At 49.7% G+C, this 17,309-nt stretch overlaps 2 protein-coding genes across 2 annotated transcripts in view; one reads left to right on the plus strand and one right to left on the minus strand.

Annotated features, from left to right (window-relative positions):
* The window catches only part of USH1C (USH1 protein network component harmonin), a 52,551-nt gene extending 42,233 nt beyond the window's left edge, over positions 1-10,318 (minus strand). Inside the window, exon 1 of the mRNA XM_068554690.1 lies at positions 10,214-10,318. Within this exon, the coding sequence (XP_068410791.1) occupies positions 10,214-10,249 (36 nt within the window). The 5' untranslated portion in view covers positions 10,250-10,318. The remainder of the gene's footprint in view (positions 1-10,213) is intronic.
* A 3,767-nt stretch (positions 10,319-14,085) lies between these two features.
* Positions 14,086-17,309, plus strand: part of OTOG (otogelin) — an 85,858-nt gene continuing 82,634 nt past the window's right edge. Inside the window, exons 1-3 of the mRNA XM_068555585.1 lie at positions 14,086-14,182; positions 14,603-14,663; positions 14,829-14,889. Of these exons, the coding sequence (XP_068411686.1) occupies positions 14,086-14,182; positions 14,603-14,663; positions 14,829-14,889 (219 nt within the window). The remainder of the gene's footprint in view (positions 14,183-14,602; positions 14,664-14,828; positions 14,890-17,309) is intronic.

Consider the following 17,309-nt stretch of genomic DNA (forward strand, 5'->3'; position numbering starts at 1 on the left):
CAGGCCCAACAGCATGGTCCAGGGCCTCAGCCCACAGAGGGAGAAGCTGCTGCTGGAAGCTGCAAGCTCCCACCTGATTGGTCCTCAGAGGAGGGCCAGGGCATCTTTGCCTTTTTCTATGGGTATCTTAAGGATTCTGGAAGGTTGGGGGAAATCTGTCTGTCCCAACACAGAAAGGACGTACTGGGCCCAGCCCTTGGGATTTCTGGGCTGAACAGGAGGGGTACAGAATACAGATTTCTTGTCTCCACCTAGCTGTACCCCCATCCCTCTAGAATTAGGCTGAGCATTTCATTAAAGATGAGAATAACCTAGGAGGCTTGCCCTGCACTCACTGACTCACAGTTGGGCTTCAGCAGCTACAGAAGTCTATCCCACCTGCTCCAAGAAGGGCACTGCTGCTTTCTCCTACTTCACTGCCCCTCTCCTCCAGGCCAGGGGCTCCCAGCTAGCCAGAAGATGGGGGACAGAAGCATCAGCTACAGTGGGTGGTACTGAATCTTAGGTGGTAGCCTGGGCTTTTACACACACCACAGAAGTGGGTACCTCCAAAAGCTCATCTCTATGAGGGCCCAGCCTGGACTCTCTCTCCCTACTCTGCCTGGGCCTGCAAGAGAGGGGTGGGGAACAGCACCAAGATAGGCCTGGGCTGCCCACATGTGGCTGTGGAAAAGGAGTCTGAGCAGAGAAAAATTCTGAATTTCCCTAGGATCAGGGGCCAGAAATATTTAAATAAATTGGATCATATCACTTGAGTACTTAATAGTTTCTCATTGTACTCAAAACAAAATTCAGATCCAAATTCCTTACCTTAACTTATCAAAGCCCAACTTCAGCTCCTGACTGGCTGCATGGGCCTCCTTTCAGTGCTTCCCACAGGCCCCACTCGCTCTAGCCTCAGGGCCATCGCATGTGCTGTTCTCTCTGCCTGGACTGCTTCCCCTCTTCCCTGCATGGCTGGCCTCCTCCCCAGGGAGGTCTCCCTGCTCACCTACCTAAACAGAACCCACTCCCACACCCTAGAGATGCTTCAATTCCTTCACCGTAACAGTCACAATTTGTAATTAAAGGCTTGCTTTTTTGTGAATTGGTCTGTTTCCTTCATCAGACAGAAAACCCCATGAGGGAGAGATGAGGTCTGTTTGTTCCAAATCTCTTGTGCCTAATGCATAGTAAGTGGTCAATAAAGAAGCATCAAATGGATTTGTCCATCCCCCTGCCTCTTGGTACATCCACAATCAGATGGGAGAAAGGGAATCATTGGAACAGAAGGGGAAGGGAAATAATATTTGCATCATGGGATGGCACCAGGAGCTTTTCCGGGCTTTATTCCATTTGTTTATCTCACCAGCCCTACAAGGCCAATGTTCTCACACCATTTTGCAGATGAGGAAACTGAAGACCAGAGAGGTTAAGCCATCTCACTCAAGGTCCCACAGCTAATAAGAGACAGAACTAAGATTTGAACCTTGGTCTATCTGATTCCAAAGCCTATGCTCTTCCTGCTGGCACCACTGCGTGGGTGAGTCAGGCCTTCCAGAGAAAAAAACTCCAGGGCCTCTTTAGGCCAAAATTTGAAACGTTTTGCTCTCAAGAAGATCTCCCTTATCTCTAATCCCCACCACTCTCCTCTGTACTATTAAGAAAACCCTTTAGGTTTGGTTCATAACAAGAAAGAAAACACAACATCTTTTGGGTGACTCTTGGAACTGCAGATGTTCTGTTCTCTAAGGAAGCATAAAAATCCCATCTGCTCTGAGGAGAGCCCAACCAAAGGGCTGCAGTGAGGAGAGCCCAACCAAAGGGCTTCTAGCTCAATTCCAGCCATGGGTGGTGACATAAGACGAAGTAGAGGAGAGGGAAATCTCTTATTGACTGAGGCCTTAAGACTGAAGCTCTCTCCCACCCCTCCTTGCAGAAGTGCCTCCTGCTGCATCATTAAATGTAAGAAGTGAGGCACTGTCCTCGGTAGACAGCGTTTAGGCACTGGGTGGAGAGTGGGAATGGAAGACAAGGGCAATTTCCAATGTTAGAGTCTAGAGTTCTGCTTTTCTGCCCTCCTGGGCCAAGCACTGCACGCCTGGAGATGCTCTTTGTGGAAACAGCCTATTCCCGGGGGTCCCAGGCTCCTGGTCCTTGTGGGCAGCCCTCCAATGCTGATCACTGCATCCAGAGGCCCCACTGAGAAACCACATCCTACCAGTCTCCTTCTGAGGCAGCCCGCAAAGTTCAGCTCTTTAGCCTGATGTCCATCCACTCTCACCGCTTAGGTCACTCCAATCCTGGCCTTCAGTTCTGCCCTTACCTGCTCCTCCAGGGTCATCTCCATCATTCCCCAAGTGGGACTCAGGCTGCAGCTGAACAGACCCTTCCCCCAACATATTGGAACCTTCCCATCCTCACTCAGAATGTTTCACTGACCCCCAGAAATTCAACTCGTCCATTTAAAAAACTATCCACATACCATTATATGTGGGAAAATGTATCCGGTTTACGTAGAATGCTCTTTAAGTACAATGTAAGTGATAAATCAAAATGGTGGTACTCTCGTGACCCTGACCAGTCTCCACCTGGGAATGTCTCCAGAGAGACTCAGGGATAACAGCACTGCTTTGTTCTCTGACCACACCCAAGTGAAAACACACAGTCACACCTCAGTCTCTGGGCTTTAAAAGGCACCGAGAAAGACAACTGAGAAGCATGGAACTTTCTCTAGAAGCCCAAACGTGCTGTAACCTCACCACTGTAATTCAAATTTCACTTTTCAAATATTTAAAAAACGTATATGGTATCCCCTCCTCCTGGAATCTGGGTTCAAGCAAACTCCCCAGGAGGGTCTGCCCAGCACCAGTCCAAGAATCAGCTTCAGGGAGCCCTGCCCTTGGGCCCTTTGTACCATTCTCCCGAAACCTTGAGCTCAGGTACCTGTAACCCACCTGGCACAAAGTAGGTCTTCAACAGCACCGTGCCATGCACACAGGTGCACAGTGCTCAGTGTGCCTGCTGAATGACGGATGAACTCCTTCTGCCTTAGACTGGAGCCCTCCTTCCTTCCTCTCCGCCCAGTCGAGTCACCTTCCCATCGCTCCTCAGTACACAGCCTCCTGGATCTGTCTCCTCTCAGCTCAGTTCCCACTGCTCACATAGAGTAGGTCCCAGACCCAAGCAAGAGGGATTGCCCTCCCTCCTCCCACCTGACCCCTGCCTTCATTTAAGGGGAGTCCAAGCCCCCTCTTCTAGAGTCTTTCCTGACCGTGCCCAGCCCAGAGCCTCCTCACGGGCCTCCCAGCCCGAGGCCCTTCTTGCCCGGCTCCCTCATTCAGTACAGACTCTGCTTACAGACTGGCCACCAAGTCTGAAGAACTTTACTTGCATTATCTTTAACCTCCCAACAACCCTGTAAGTGGATGGATATTATTATCCCCATTAGACAGATGAGGAAATCGAGGCTCAGAGAAGTGGGAGAGATGAGATGCCTGCTGGCTCCAAAACCCCTGTTTGTTTTCTAACTACCACATGATATCCACTTACAGATAGAACTTTCTTGTTTGCATTTGTCCAATACACGTTTACTGAGCACCTACTGTGTGCAAGACCGTGTCTTCTTTCTACAGCTAGATTTAGAAAGCTTTTCCTTTTCTTGGATCCCCCTTGATGATGGGCACAGAAGCCTTAAGGAGGCCACCATCTACAAAAAACTGTGTGGGGGTCTCTTTATCACATCAATCCCCCATTCCCACCCACCTTGTGTCTGGTCCCCTCCATCCAGCATGGGCATTCTCTGACAGACGCTCAGCTGGCTCAGTGTTATTGGCCTGCATGGTTGGGGGCGGGGAGGTGCATCTCCCCCCTCATAAGGTTCAGGCCCCGTGTCTGGGGCAGTGGAGGCAAGTTCTAGCTTTGGCCTTGAGCCCTCTCTAGCCTCATCTCCCTGCCTTCCTGCATATGGACTGGCCTTTCAGAACAGCTGCACAGGGGAAGCACACAACCTTCAGCTTATGCAAATTCAACTCCAGGCATGCACCCAGCCAAAGATGGAGAAAGAGAGCAAGAAGCAAATTAAATAATGCATGTTGTTCCACTGGGTGACATTTGCCCTCCTGGGGCTGTGGTGGGGATTAAATGAATGAATGTATATAAAGTACTTAGGACAGCGCCCAGGGCTCCAAAATTTCAAGGGCTCTAAAATGTGTGCTGGATCTCTTCCTTTTTGCCTCCAGACCCACAACCCAGCCTCCTCCACCTGGTTTTATGTCCCAGGAAGCTTTGCATGGGCCCACTGCCCTCTGCTCCCTGCTGTGTTCAGCCAGGGGGTGGTGAGAGGGCCTGGGGAGAAAGGGAGTGGGGTTCTGATTCTCCGGCTCCCTCCATGCTGGACCACCACGGAGGCAGGTGCCCCCAGCTGAGGCTGCAGCGTCTGACTGGGCGTCTCTCTTGCAGCCATGCTCTCCCTTGTTCTGGAACCCCCTTCCGTTGCCCCTTCAGGAGCCCCTGGCCTCCAGCTGCTGCTCCTCCCAAGCTGTGTTACCACGCCTTGTCAGCTCAGCCATCCCTGCCCTTCCCTTTATGCAGTCCCTTCATAAAACTCTTCAGTTTCCCATTTGGATGAGCCACCTGCTTCCTGCTGCGACCCTGGCTGGTGTGAAACCTTAGCTATTAGTACTGGTGGTACCAGCAGTACTTCCTCTCTGGAGCTTTTCCTCCACCTGCAAGTCTCCTCAAATACCAGCTCTCCTTGGTCAAGCCTTTCCTCAGGCTCCCCCACAAAGCCTGTCCTGTCATTCTCTGTGCACGGGATGGCACTTTGTCCCCACCTCTTCCATGGGACTCACCAAGCTGTGTCAGACTTTCTTTCTTCACCTGCCTGTCTCCCACTAATCTGTATCTGGTCCCGACACAGGCCTAGGGGAAGGTGAGGAGTGAGGCCACAAGCCCCTTCCCCATCTGAGTTTGCACGTCTCTGTGCTTCAGTTTCCTCATCTGTAAAATGGGGATAAAAGTATCTCATAGGACTTCATCCTTCTATGAGAGATTAAAAATTGTTTTTTAATTATTCATTGAGTTAATAGTTGTTAAATACTTAGAACAGTGCCTGGAAAGTAGCAAGTTCTAAGTGTTTGTTAATTAAACTAAGTAAGAATAAATGAATACAAATTCCATGTTCTCAGCAGCTGGCAGAGAGTGGACCCTCCATAAATGTTGCTGGGATGAATGGATCTAGCTCCACTTCTGCCCAGGCCTTCATGTTGTGCATCCCAGATAGTACTGGATTTATCTGACTCATGTTTTATTGTCCTTCATCTTTTCAAGAGATTTGTGTCATGCTACCTAGTTGGTAGCATTTGACCCAGTGCATTTGATCACGCCCTTCTTCTGCTGGTTCTCCTGCCTTCCTTGCTGTTTCTTCTCCTCTTCCTCTCCTCTACAGATTGGGGTGCTCCGGGCTCTGTTCTGGGTCTTCTTTCCATCTGCCCTGTGTCCCTAAGTGACCTCATCAGTCTCTGGGGTTTAAATACCATCTATTCCCCAAGGATTCACTGAGGCTTATCCTAGCACAGACCTCTCCCCTGATTTTCACACTCCTACAGCTACTGGCCTTCTTTTTTTTTAATATATATATATTTTTAAACATCTTTATTGGAGTATAATTGCTTCACAATGGTGTGTTAGTTTCTGCTTTATAACAAAGTGAATCAGTTATACATATACATATATCCCCATATCTCCTCCCTCTTGCGTCTCCCTCCCACCCTCCCTATCCCACCCCTCTAGGTGGTCACAAAGCACCGAGCTGATCTCCCTGTGCTATGCGGCTGCTTCCCACTAGCTATCTATTTTACATTTGGTAGTATATATAAGTCCATGCCACTCTCTCACTTCGTCCCAGCTTACCCTTCCCCCTCCCCATGTCCTCAAGTCCATTCTCTACGTCTGCGTCTTTATTCCTGTCCTGCCCCTAGGTTCTTCAGAACCATCTTTTTTTTTTTTTAGATTCTGTATATATGTGTTAGCATACAGTATTTGTTTTTCTTTCTGACTTACTTCACTCTGTATGACAGACTCTAGGTCCATCCACCTCACTACAAATAACTCAATTTCGTTTCTTTCTATGGCTGAGTAATATTCCATCGTATATATGTGCCACTCATCTTTATCCATTCATCTGTCGATGGACACTTAGGTTGCTTCCATGTCCTGGCTATTGTAAATAGAGCTGCAATGAACATTGTGGTACATGACTCTTTTTGAATTATGGTTTTCTCAGGGTATATGCCCAGGAATGGGATTGCTGGGTCGTATGGAAGTTCTATTTTTAGTTTTTTAAGGAACCTCCATACTGTTCTCCATAGTGGCTGTATCAATTTACATTCCCACCAACAGTGCAAGAGGGCATTCTTAGTCACCTCTGTACTTGGAGATCCAAAAGGCATCTCAAACATAAAACATTCAAAATGGAACTCTTGGTTTCCACCACCTCCCGCTCTGTCCCCACCAACCTGCTCCTCCTCCCAACACATAGTCTCACCCTTGATACCTTTTTCTCCACACCCACAGCCAATCCCATCAGCAAAGGCTGTCAGGTCTACCTTGAACATGTATCCTCGGTTTGGCCACTCCACCTGGTCCAACCCCCGCCTCCCCTCCCTGTGCCCTGGGCTACTTCAGAAGCCTCCTAAATGAGGGTCCCTTTTCTACCCTTGGCCCTCTCAGTCTGTTCTCTACCAGCAGTCAGAGCAATTCTTTTAAAATGTAATTCAGTCATGTCACTCCCCAGCTGGCTTCTCTCACTTAGAACAAAACCCAAAATCCTGAGTATGGCCTATCAGGGCTCCACCACCCCTCTGATCCACCCCTTACCACTCTTCATTCCATAATTCTCAGAAACACCATCCTACTTTCTGTTCCTAAAGAAGGCAAGCAAATGCTTGCCTCAGGGCCTTTGGACTTGCTGTTCCCTCTTCCTGGAATGCTCTTCTACATATATCCCCATGGCTCCTTCCCTCATTTCTTTTATGTCTTTGCTCAAATATCACTTCTTCAGAGAGGTTTTCCTGACTATCCTATAAAAAGTACTATCTCGTCACTCTTTATCCCCTCACCTCAGTTTATTTTTTTCATAGCATTCATTACTACTTGGCATTATATGATACTTTCATATATGATACTTTGGTTTACTTGTTAACTGTCTGTCTTCCCCACTAGAAAGTGCTCTCTAAGAGGGCAGAGACTTTGTTTTGTTATTCAATGGTTAGAGTACTGCCCAGCATATATTAGTAGCTCAGTCAATATTTATTGCATGCATGAATGAATGACTGAATGAATGATTAGCAAATCCCTAGAATGTAGAGGCTCTTTCTGACCTTCTTATTTATCCTTCCAACCTCTTCTGCCAGATGCCTAGCTTTGGGCAGGTCACAGTATAGATGCCCATAAATGCATGATTGCTGAACAGTCAATAAATACTTTTTGAGCAAATGAGTAACCGAGTTCCTGCAACATGCAGATGCAGTGAGCATAGGGGCAGCCTTCTTTTGAAAAGCTGGTTCTCTGGGATAGAAGTCTTAGTCTCTGATACCCCCTCCCCTCACCTTGGTATCCTGACTCCAAGGCTGTGACTGGGAAGGGCATGCAAGTACTGCTGGTCTGCTGGTGGCCTTGGGGAAACTGCACAAGCCCAACAGTCCCTGCTCAATGGCCTGGAGACTGTTGGCTCATCCAACAGGATGCTCTGCAGGTATCAGCTGGGAACAGTGTGGTCATTTACCAAATGGTTACCAAATGACCAGAGCAGCCAGTATTTGAATTCCTATTTAATCCTAACTGTCCTGTGGGGTAAGCACTACGAACCTCATCGCAAAGCTAAGGAAACTAAAGCTCGGCGAGATTAAGTGGCTTGCCCAAGGTCTCACTGGCAGTGAGTGACAGGATTGAGATTTGACCCCAGTTCTACCTAACTCCAGACAATAGACAACAGTGGACATTTGTTGAGGCTTCACTAAGTAAAAGGGTCTATTTAAGCTTCCTACACATGTGTAGGTCTCATCTAGTACTCACAACAAACTTACTAGTTAAATATTATTGTTATCCCTATTTAACAAATTGGAGAACTGAGGCACAGAGAGGTTAATAACTTGCTCCAGGTCACACAGCACTTTCCATGACAACACACTACCTTTAAAATGTTACCTCCAATGACTAAGAATTTATTTAGATTACAAACCATTCCCAAGGGGTAAATTTGCTCTGAAACGCTAGGGAAGGGACATCTTAGAAAGCAATCAACAGGCAAGGTCTCTCCTCTGCTGCTTCATCCTCTCTCCACAGTTCCTAGATGATCTCCACCCTGGGAGGGGAAGGTTGCTGCTGCCTCCACCCTGGGAGGGGAAGGTGGCTGCTGCCTCCGAAGCAACAGGGCACAAAGTCCAGCCCCGGCCTTGCCCAGCATGCCCTGCCTGCTCACACAGGGGCATTAATAGGTAATGACTTTTGTGATGCGGAAGAGCAGGGCAGTGGAAACACAGAGGCTTGAGGCCCTTTGGAGCCCATGGGGCCTGTGGAAGAGGAATAGGGGCTAACCCAGGGGCTGAGTCAGACACCAGGGACCCCAGATATAATTCCCTCAAAGAGGCAGAGAAAAGTACCCCATGAGGAGAAGACAAAAGAGGACCCGACATTATTTTCAGCCCGGGGGCAGGAAACTGAAATTCAAGCCTGAGTCATCTTGGGGTGGGGGACGGGCAGTTGTGCTCTTTCAACGTGGGTTGCCTGAAATCTACACTCACCAAAGGGCCTCAGCGGCTGAAATTTCTCCCCTCAGGTCCCTTTGCAACAGGATGAGCTGGTGAACACTGTCTCACACTCCCCTTGCTATCTGCCAGCCCCCAAACTCCTGCTTGAACTTCCGGTTATCTCTCACCCCTGGGATCCCAAGGCCTCATTTTCAGAAGACTTCCACCAGTATGAGCTGCTCTCTCTGTCCCCCCACCAAACCTTGATTCCAACACTCAGCACCCAGTTGTGGGTAGTTATTAGTGTAGGGTCTGCCTCCCACCCACATGACCAGCAGTTTGAGGGCACAGGATGGGTCTGGCACAGGGTGGGTGCTCAAAACATGTTTCTTAAATGGACAACTGACCGTCGGCCCCTAGCCCCAAGCCCCTGGCTTTTAGCCCCTGTGGCCTCCGCACTGGCTGGCTCCTTGGGCTCCCCTGGGCCTCTGTGTGGCGAGAGAGGGGCTAAGCATCCTGACCTTGCCTACCTGACCTCTGCCCCCTCAGGCCTGGGAAGGGGGTTGGCTTGGTCTAAAGACACTGCCCCTCTGGGCAGGCCTCAAGGTACTGTCCACCCGTCCCTCAGGCAGGGCCTGTGGGTAGCTCCAGACACCCCTGCCTTTATCCTTGGGCTCTGAGGCATCCTCAGGCCTGGTGGGGTGGTCCACTGGGTCTCTTCAAATGGTCCTCTTTGACCTTAGGGTCTCAGTGACTCCTGCACAGCTCTGGAAACAGTTCTGGAAAGCCTGGGTGAAATCCAGTAGCTTTCCGTGATGGTCTCTGAGGATCCCGGGCCACCAATGAGGCCCCTCACTGGGACACACCAGGGGAGAGCCCGAAGGCTCTGGCTGACTGCCTGGGCCTCCTCCCTTCCTCCCACTGCCCCCTGGCCAGCCCCAGTTCTGTAGCTACTTCTCAGGCCGTCAGAAATGCCCTTAAGTGGGGAGGGGGCTGCCTGGAGTGCTTCGAACTGGAATTTTGAGGTCAAAAGACAGAAGGAAGCACCCACTTCCCCTCTCTACCAGTCCTCACCTCTCAGACACTACCCCAAACCCTGTCCACACGTTCCAACAGCCCAGAGCTGGGAGCACCAGCAGGGAGGGGGTTTGCCCGCTATGGGCTATCTCAGAGAAATAGCCTGTCTCAGACCAAGACTGGAAGGAATTCTAACCCCAGAGAAGTCCCAAACCTGGAGCGCAGAAAGAGAAAGGACACTTTAAGGAGATCAGTTTAGTGGTTTCTATACCTAGAGTCCCACTGCACCTCCCTCATTTTACTGGGGATCCCTGCTGGCAACCAAATGACCCTCGGGGTCCCAGCCCGCCCAAAGCCCCAGGCCCTGCTGGGAAAGCGAGGGGTGGTGCCGAGGGTGACCACTTCCCACCCACTCCGCCCCGGACTCCGAGGTCCGTGGCGCTTGAGGGGCCCCTAGCAGCTCTGACCTTGTGCCGGAATTCTCGGGCCACCTTCCGGTCCATGGCTGGGCCAGATCGAACCGCTTGCTACACAACTATCTCCTTCGGGTGCGGAGTGCTTGGTTGCCCCGAGCCAGCAGAGGCGGCGACCCTGACAGGCGGGGCCTGGGAGGGAGGGGGCGGGGCCTGGGATGGGCGGGGCGGGGCCGCGGGGAGGCGGGAGGCCCAAGTCCTGAATCGCGTCGCCTCTCACTGACGCCCTGGAGCAAATGGGCTGGAGTGTGTGTCAGTGATGGTGGCAGCGGTGGTTGGACTTGAGGCTGGCGCTGCTCTTGGAATGGCTCCCAGGCACACGCAGTTGAGGGAAAGGATCTCAGGAAGCTGTCTGTCACCCTTTGCCAGGCATCTCACCTTCAGTGTGCATTCCTCCGTGGGTTTTTCCCACTTGGAAGAAATCTTCTCTTTGTGAATTCCTTGGGGCTGGGTCTTATTGTGGCCCACAGGAGCCTGAACCAGTGGGTGGGAGTGCCCCTTCTTAACTGCTTTCCCCTCCCACGTTCCCTAGCTCCCCTCCAATCACACACACACACACACACACACACACACACACACACACACACACACACACACACACACACACACACACACACACACACACACACACACACACACACACACACACACACACACTGAATCATAGAAGGGCCTGGCAATGACATCCTGATTTACAGCTGACCTTTACCCAGGGCCCAGGCCCCATCTGATTCATTTGATTCAATTCAACCAAAGTTTGCTTGACTCCTAGGTCTAGTGCTGGGGTGCAAAGATAATGATGAACCAAGCCTGGGACAGACTGAGAGGAAAGAGGGGGCCAGGAGAGGGGTGATAAAAACAGACGTGAATGGAAAGAGTGGGCACTTTTAATTATGGGGCTTGTTCTTGGATTTAACTCAGGGTGAGGGCCTGCCCTGTTTGCACCATGTCAAGGGACAGGGGACAGGAGGTGGACAGCAGCCCAAATCAGTGAACAACTGTAACTTCAGAGGCACCTAAAGACCCCCTCCTTTGCAGCCCACCACCAATAGCTGAAGTGTTGTCAGCCGACTATTTTTGTTTGGGCTAAATTATTGCCTAGTTTAAGATATAAATCCTTCCTGGAGAAGAACCTTAAAATATCATCCATGTTCTCCCCTTCGTATTAACTAGTTAAGTCAGAGATAAAAGAATTGTGAGATTTTCAGAGGCCCAGGAAAGACACACAAAATATATTCCCCTCCAATTTACTTTGTTGATTTTCTGCATTTCGTAACTATGTCATATGGCCGTTTATTTCGTATATAGAATCCAGGCAGAGCAGCAAATGCCCTTATGAGGGGAATGCCATCCACTGGCACCCCAATCCTTCTTTTACATGACCACTGCCCCCTGCAGACTCTTCTTTAAATGCTTCCCTCTTGGTTTTAGGGACAAAACTGAGTCCTGGTTCTCCTTTCTCATTGTTACTGAGTCCAAGTTTGAACTGCTCACTGCACAGCAGACCAATAGATTGAGAGACGAGTTGTTGGGGCAAGGAACAGCAACTTTATTTTTTATTTTTTATTTTTTTTAACATCTTTATTGGAGTATAATTGCTTTACAGTGTTGTGTTAGTTTCTGCTGTATAACAAAGTGAATAAGCTATATGCATACATATATCCCCATATCCCCTCCCTCTTGCGCCTCCCTCCCACCCTCCCTATCCCACCCCTCTAGGTGGACACAAAGCACCGAGCTGATCTCCCTGGGCTATGCAGCTGCTTCCCACTAGCTATTTATTTTACATTTGGTAGTGTATATATGTCCATGCTGCTCTCTCACTTCGTCCCAGCTTACCCTTCCCCCTCCCCAGCAACTTTATTTTTAAAGCCAGCAGACCAAGAACATGGTGGACTAGTGTCCCAAAGAACCATCTTCCCTGAGTTAGAATTCAGGCTTCTTTTATACTGAAAGGGGAAGGGGTGAGGTTGCAAACTTCTTGGTGCCGGAATTCTTTGTTCATATAGCTGTCCAGGTAGGTCTGGGTCACAATGTTCCTATAAAGGTCCAACAAGACAAATGTTATTCTCTGTTCTGAAACTTTTTATTTCTATATGAATGGGAAAGTGTTATACCTTTAAAGGTCAGAGCCTTGAGAATGGGCTATCCTGTATATTTCAGGCAATTGGCAACATTCTTAACTTGTAGCAAAAGCAATAGAATACAAAGGTTAAAGTAAAAGAAACAGCTTCAATATGGAGTCAGATTTGTCCTTCCCTATTACATCATGAATGTTCCTTTTCAAGCTTCCACTAAGACAGCCCTGCCTTCACCCATTCCTTAACCAGTGTTCTTTAAGGCTCCATCCTTTGCTCTTTCCTCTTCATCTTCCCATCTAACCCCATGGCTTCAAATACTCCGTGTGGGGCTTGTGGAGCCCTACATCAAGGACATAGGATTAAAAACTCCGGAATTAACCAAGCCCCCATAGCAACTGTTGACATGGGCTCTCCTAATCTAAACCGGACAGCCACACCCCCACCCCCCGCCCGACTCCATATTAGGTAAAATATTCACCAGGTAGCAACCTTGTAGCACCCTGACCAATCACCTAATGCCATCCTGCCAGCAGGAATTTTCTTTGTCTTCAGGCTATAAAATTAGGCTACTAGCCCACAAATGGGGTCACCTCTCCCTGGTCTATCAGGAAGTCGGCCGGCTGTACTTGCAGCGCCCCTCACTAACTCTGCTCTTTGTTCTCCATAAACTCACTGTTTTCTAAAATACTTGGTGTCTGGAAATTCTTCTTCCAACCTGCGCACGGACCACAACAGGGATAGCTATGTGTGCTTTATTTACCACTTTATTCCCAGAACAATGTGTGGCGAGGAGTAGATGCTCAACAAATTGATTGAATGAATGAATGAATGAATGAATGCATCCCAAATGTATACCCCTGCCCAGGGGCCTATGAGGGCCAACACTATCGTCATTATCATCATCATCATCATCTATAAGGCCTGGCATCTAGTTGGTGTTCTAACACTTAGTTGGCCAAGTGAATGATACAAAGTTTCCCAAGGCTCTCAGAGGCCCACATTTCTACCATTTTAAAATTCCCCCTGGACAGAGAGGGTATCTTGTTCACAAAATTAAAGTTGTTTTGTCAAAGTATGGCCTTGATGGGAGCAATAATATGGGAGTGTGAGGCATTTCTGTCACTCAGTCAACATTCCCCAAGCTGGGGCCTGAGCTAGTGCTGGACATACAGAGGATTAAGGCATGATCCATTCTCTAGAGGTGTTCAAAACCGGGGGTAGGGTGGGGACTTGGGGACTCAGGAGGCTGTAGTGGGGAGTGGTGAGAGCACAGGCTAGGTAGGACTCCACAGGCCTGAGCCCTGGTCTGCCACTGACCACGGAGTAGCATGTCCCCGGGCCTTTGTAAAAGGAGTGCATAGGACCAGACTCATAACAGCATCTTGGGTCTCTGGTGTTAGGGGCTTCGGAAACCCAGGTTCCAGAGCCAGGGATCTCTGAGGAGCAAGGGACGTTGGAAGTTGCACAGACTGCCTCCTTGCTCCCCCAAGGGATTTAGGGTTGAGTGATCTGAATCCAGCCTCCCCTGGGGAGGTGCAGCCTAAGGCCAAGAAGGGCAAAGGCGGGGCCACCGTCAGGCGCCTAAATTATGGTAATGAGCTGGGCAGTCCTGTCACTCCAGCTCAGGGCGGAGCCAAGAGCCTGGGAGGCAGGGCGAAGGGAAGCCCAGGGCAAGAGAGTGAGAGGGACGGCGGCCTCCTACGAGTAGGTGTTACCCTGCCTTCGCGGGAGAGGCACTCGGGACCCCGGCTGTTCGCTCAGGCTTCCTAGTCCCCGCGTGCCCCTATGGGGGCCCCGGCGCCCGCGTTCTGCCTGCTAGTCGCTTGCATCTGGCTGACTCGGGGTGAGCCGGCAGGGGAGTCCCTGCCGCTACAGTCTCTTGGTGAGACGGGTGTGGACTAGGGGACCCCAGGGGGCTGAGGGAACCTTTAGGGGGACGGGCCTGGGCAAGTTGGAGAGAGGCAGGAAAGAAAGAAGGTTTGAGGGAGGGCAGGGGGACAGCCAGGGAGTGGGTCGGGGGAGAGTGACCGCAGAAGGAAAGAAAGGTCAGCCACAACCAGGGGAATGGCTCTCAAGCCGGGCAGGGTGGAAGATACCCAAGTGGGGGGAACCAGAGAGAACTGGGGCACAGAGAGTGGGAAGGAGGAGGGAGACCCTTGCTGGAGAAGAGTCGCCAGGGAGGGGGAGAAAGGATTTGAGAAGGCTGCAGGGAGAGAGAATGGGGTGTGAGAGAGGCTTCCTAGCAGGTGGGGGGCAGGTGGTGGGAGGCATCGCTTGAGTAGAGAGTAATCCCCCTCCCCAGCCGCAGCACCCACACCCTGGGGCAATGCAGAGCTGCAGCCTGAGCCAGCCCAGGATCCCAGGTGAGTAGGCAAGAGCTTGTGGCTGCCCCACTCACTGGTTCCATCTTTATTCCTGGTGTGGGTGACCCCAGGGGTTAGCACAGAGGGTGGGATGGGCCTGGGGGTGGTGGGGAGGCATGGCCCACTCCTATCCCCTCACCCATGCCAGGCTTGTTTCTCATCTAGCCACAGCCATCAGGAGGCGATCCTTGCCATAGGGGATGCTACAACAGTGATGGGAGGCCAGGTAAGGGGAGGCCTGGGGAAGGTGGGCTTCACTGGGCAGGGGCTTATTTCTCTCTGGGTTTGAGGCTGGCAGGGAGCTCTGTAGGTTGCAGGAAGGGTGTCTTTGCAGTTATTCAGAGGGAACAAACAAGATTCCTAGAATGTGTCTGAAGTACGCAAATTTATAGGATACCTCTATTCCCACTTTCCTAATCTCTTGGAGCCCTGTAGCCAGTTTATTTATTTATTTATTTATTTAAAAATTGTTTTTTAGGGGAGGAAGGCACAAAGGTGCTATCAGGAGACAGCTGAGCTCTTTCCTTCCCTTGGTGAAAGTAGGAAGGTGAGGGTTTGGGGGAGTGGAGTCTCTTTTCCCTGCCTGGTCTAAACCCTGTCAGAGGCCCTTCTTCATCCCTGAGCAGTGCCCCAGCAGTGCTGCCTTGAGAGGAGAGACAAAAACCGGGCCACCTGGTGGGGTTTGCAAGGAAAGGTTGGTTGAGAAACAGATCCCTGACTACCATCCTCTGAGTCTTGACCATTCACTGTTGCCTACCCTCCCCAGCTCCTCCGTGCGCGTTAGGGAGAGGTGGTGCTTTGTTTTCTCTCTTTGCCAAACTTCTTCGGTCTCTGGATCAGGTGACTCAGTTTCTCTTTCTAATCCTGGCCTGCATTTGTCTCCTTTCTACAACCACGGACACGTTACAAATTCAGCCCACCCGAAGCCAGGTCCCCCAGAGAATCTCGAGCCTCAATTCACGCACCCTGGCCCTGGGGATCAGCTGTGGGGAGCTCCTTGTGCCAGTAGGATGGGAGCATCATTTATAGTAGAAAACAGTGTGTCCCAAATACCTGCCCTTTGGAAATAGATATGAAGACCCCAAGGTAGGAGGGGGCATACTTCTTTTCTTTTCTTTTTTTTTTTTAATTAAAGTATAGTTGATTTACAATGTTGTGTTAATTTCTTCTGTACAGCAAAGAGACTCAGTTATGCATATATATACATTCTTTTTTATATTCTTTTCCATTATGGTTTATCTCAGGATATTGAATATAGTTCCCTGTCCTATACAGTAGGACCTTGTTATCTATTCTGTATCTAATAGTTTGCATCTACTAAGGGCATGCTTATTTTCTGATGTCTGGATTATATGGGTTTTTTTTTTCTCTTTTGCCCATTTCCTCAGGCCCCAAGTTTTAGAATCACAGTCAGGTACAGTTTGAATTGAAAGATAATGTCGTCACTCTTTTTATTTATTTTTATTTTATTTAAAAAATTTTTTTATCATTCTTTTTATAGATGGGGTAATTGAGGTAGGTGAATGATTTGCCGGGGCCCTCAGGGCACAGCAGAGCAAGGTCTCCGGATGGAGCCAGCCTGTTCCCCCGTATCATGAATGCCCCTCCGGACCCCAGGAATGCCTGTATTTTAGTGGGGTAATGATCCTTCCCCAAGCATCTCATTCCCCTAGTGGGCTTCTTTCCTTGCTGGATTCCAGGGTAGGCCTCCCCTTCTTTTCCTTGGGGAAGCATCTAGACCAACCTACTGGCAACCCCAGTAGGTTTCTCACGTTACTCCTTAGAGCAAACAAGGGGTTAGAATGGCCCTCCTTTAAGGCTGCTGGAGTGGGGGGAGGGTGGGGAGGAATGAGGCAAATAGTTAGAAGGGGAACCTGGGGATCCTTTGAGGGCTTCTGCCTGGAGTGCCCTCTTCAGTGAGGGAGGGGGGGTCTCAGACCGGTAGACCACCACCCTTCGTTTCAGTGCTACCTCACTCTATAGAGCTCAGCCATTCTCCGGAGAATTGATGGTGTAGACCAGGAGTCCATGAACTCGGATGGGGGAAAAATGCATTTGTTCCTCAATGGAACTGAAATTTAGCCTTCCCTTTAATTATTACTAGAGGCTACAGACCACAGAATAATAGCAGTGTCTGTGACTGTCACCAGTAGAAATCACAGATATTTTCCTATCACCTTGCAATCATTGTTGCTATCTCCAGATCTCATTTATGCTCACTGCCCCCAGATTCTGGCAGTGATACGGCCTGCTGCTTGGTCTTGTGATTTAACGTATTAATAAAGAAGCACAAATATTACTGTCACCCAGTTATAAAATATTTGATAACTGCATTGCAATATGCTTGATTTCCTTTGTAATCTTATGTTTTATATTATGTATTTAGAAACATTTATTCCAAGAAGGGGCCCGTAAGCATCACTAGATTGACAGAGGGGTTCATTGCATAAAAATGATTAAGAAACTCCTGATCTATACTGAAGATGAATCATTTGGACAGGATTTAAAATTCTTCTCCAGAAAATGGCCTCGACTTTTTGCAGCACAGGCTGTCTTACCCTCACAAGGCCGATCACAGGGGCCACATCTGGGGGAGAGGGGGTTGAGGAGGGGAGAGGCACAAGGACCAAGTTGAATTAAGCTCTT

The sequence above is a fragment of the Eschrichtius robustus genome, chromosome 11 (genome assembly GCF_028021215.1).
Source record: "Eschrichtius robustus isolate mEscRob2 chromosome 11, mEscRob2.pri, whole genome shotgun sequence".
NCBI lineage: Eukaryota > Metazoa > Chordata > Mammalia > Artiodactyla > Eschrichtiidae > Eschrichtius > Eschrichtius robustus.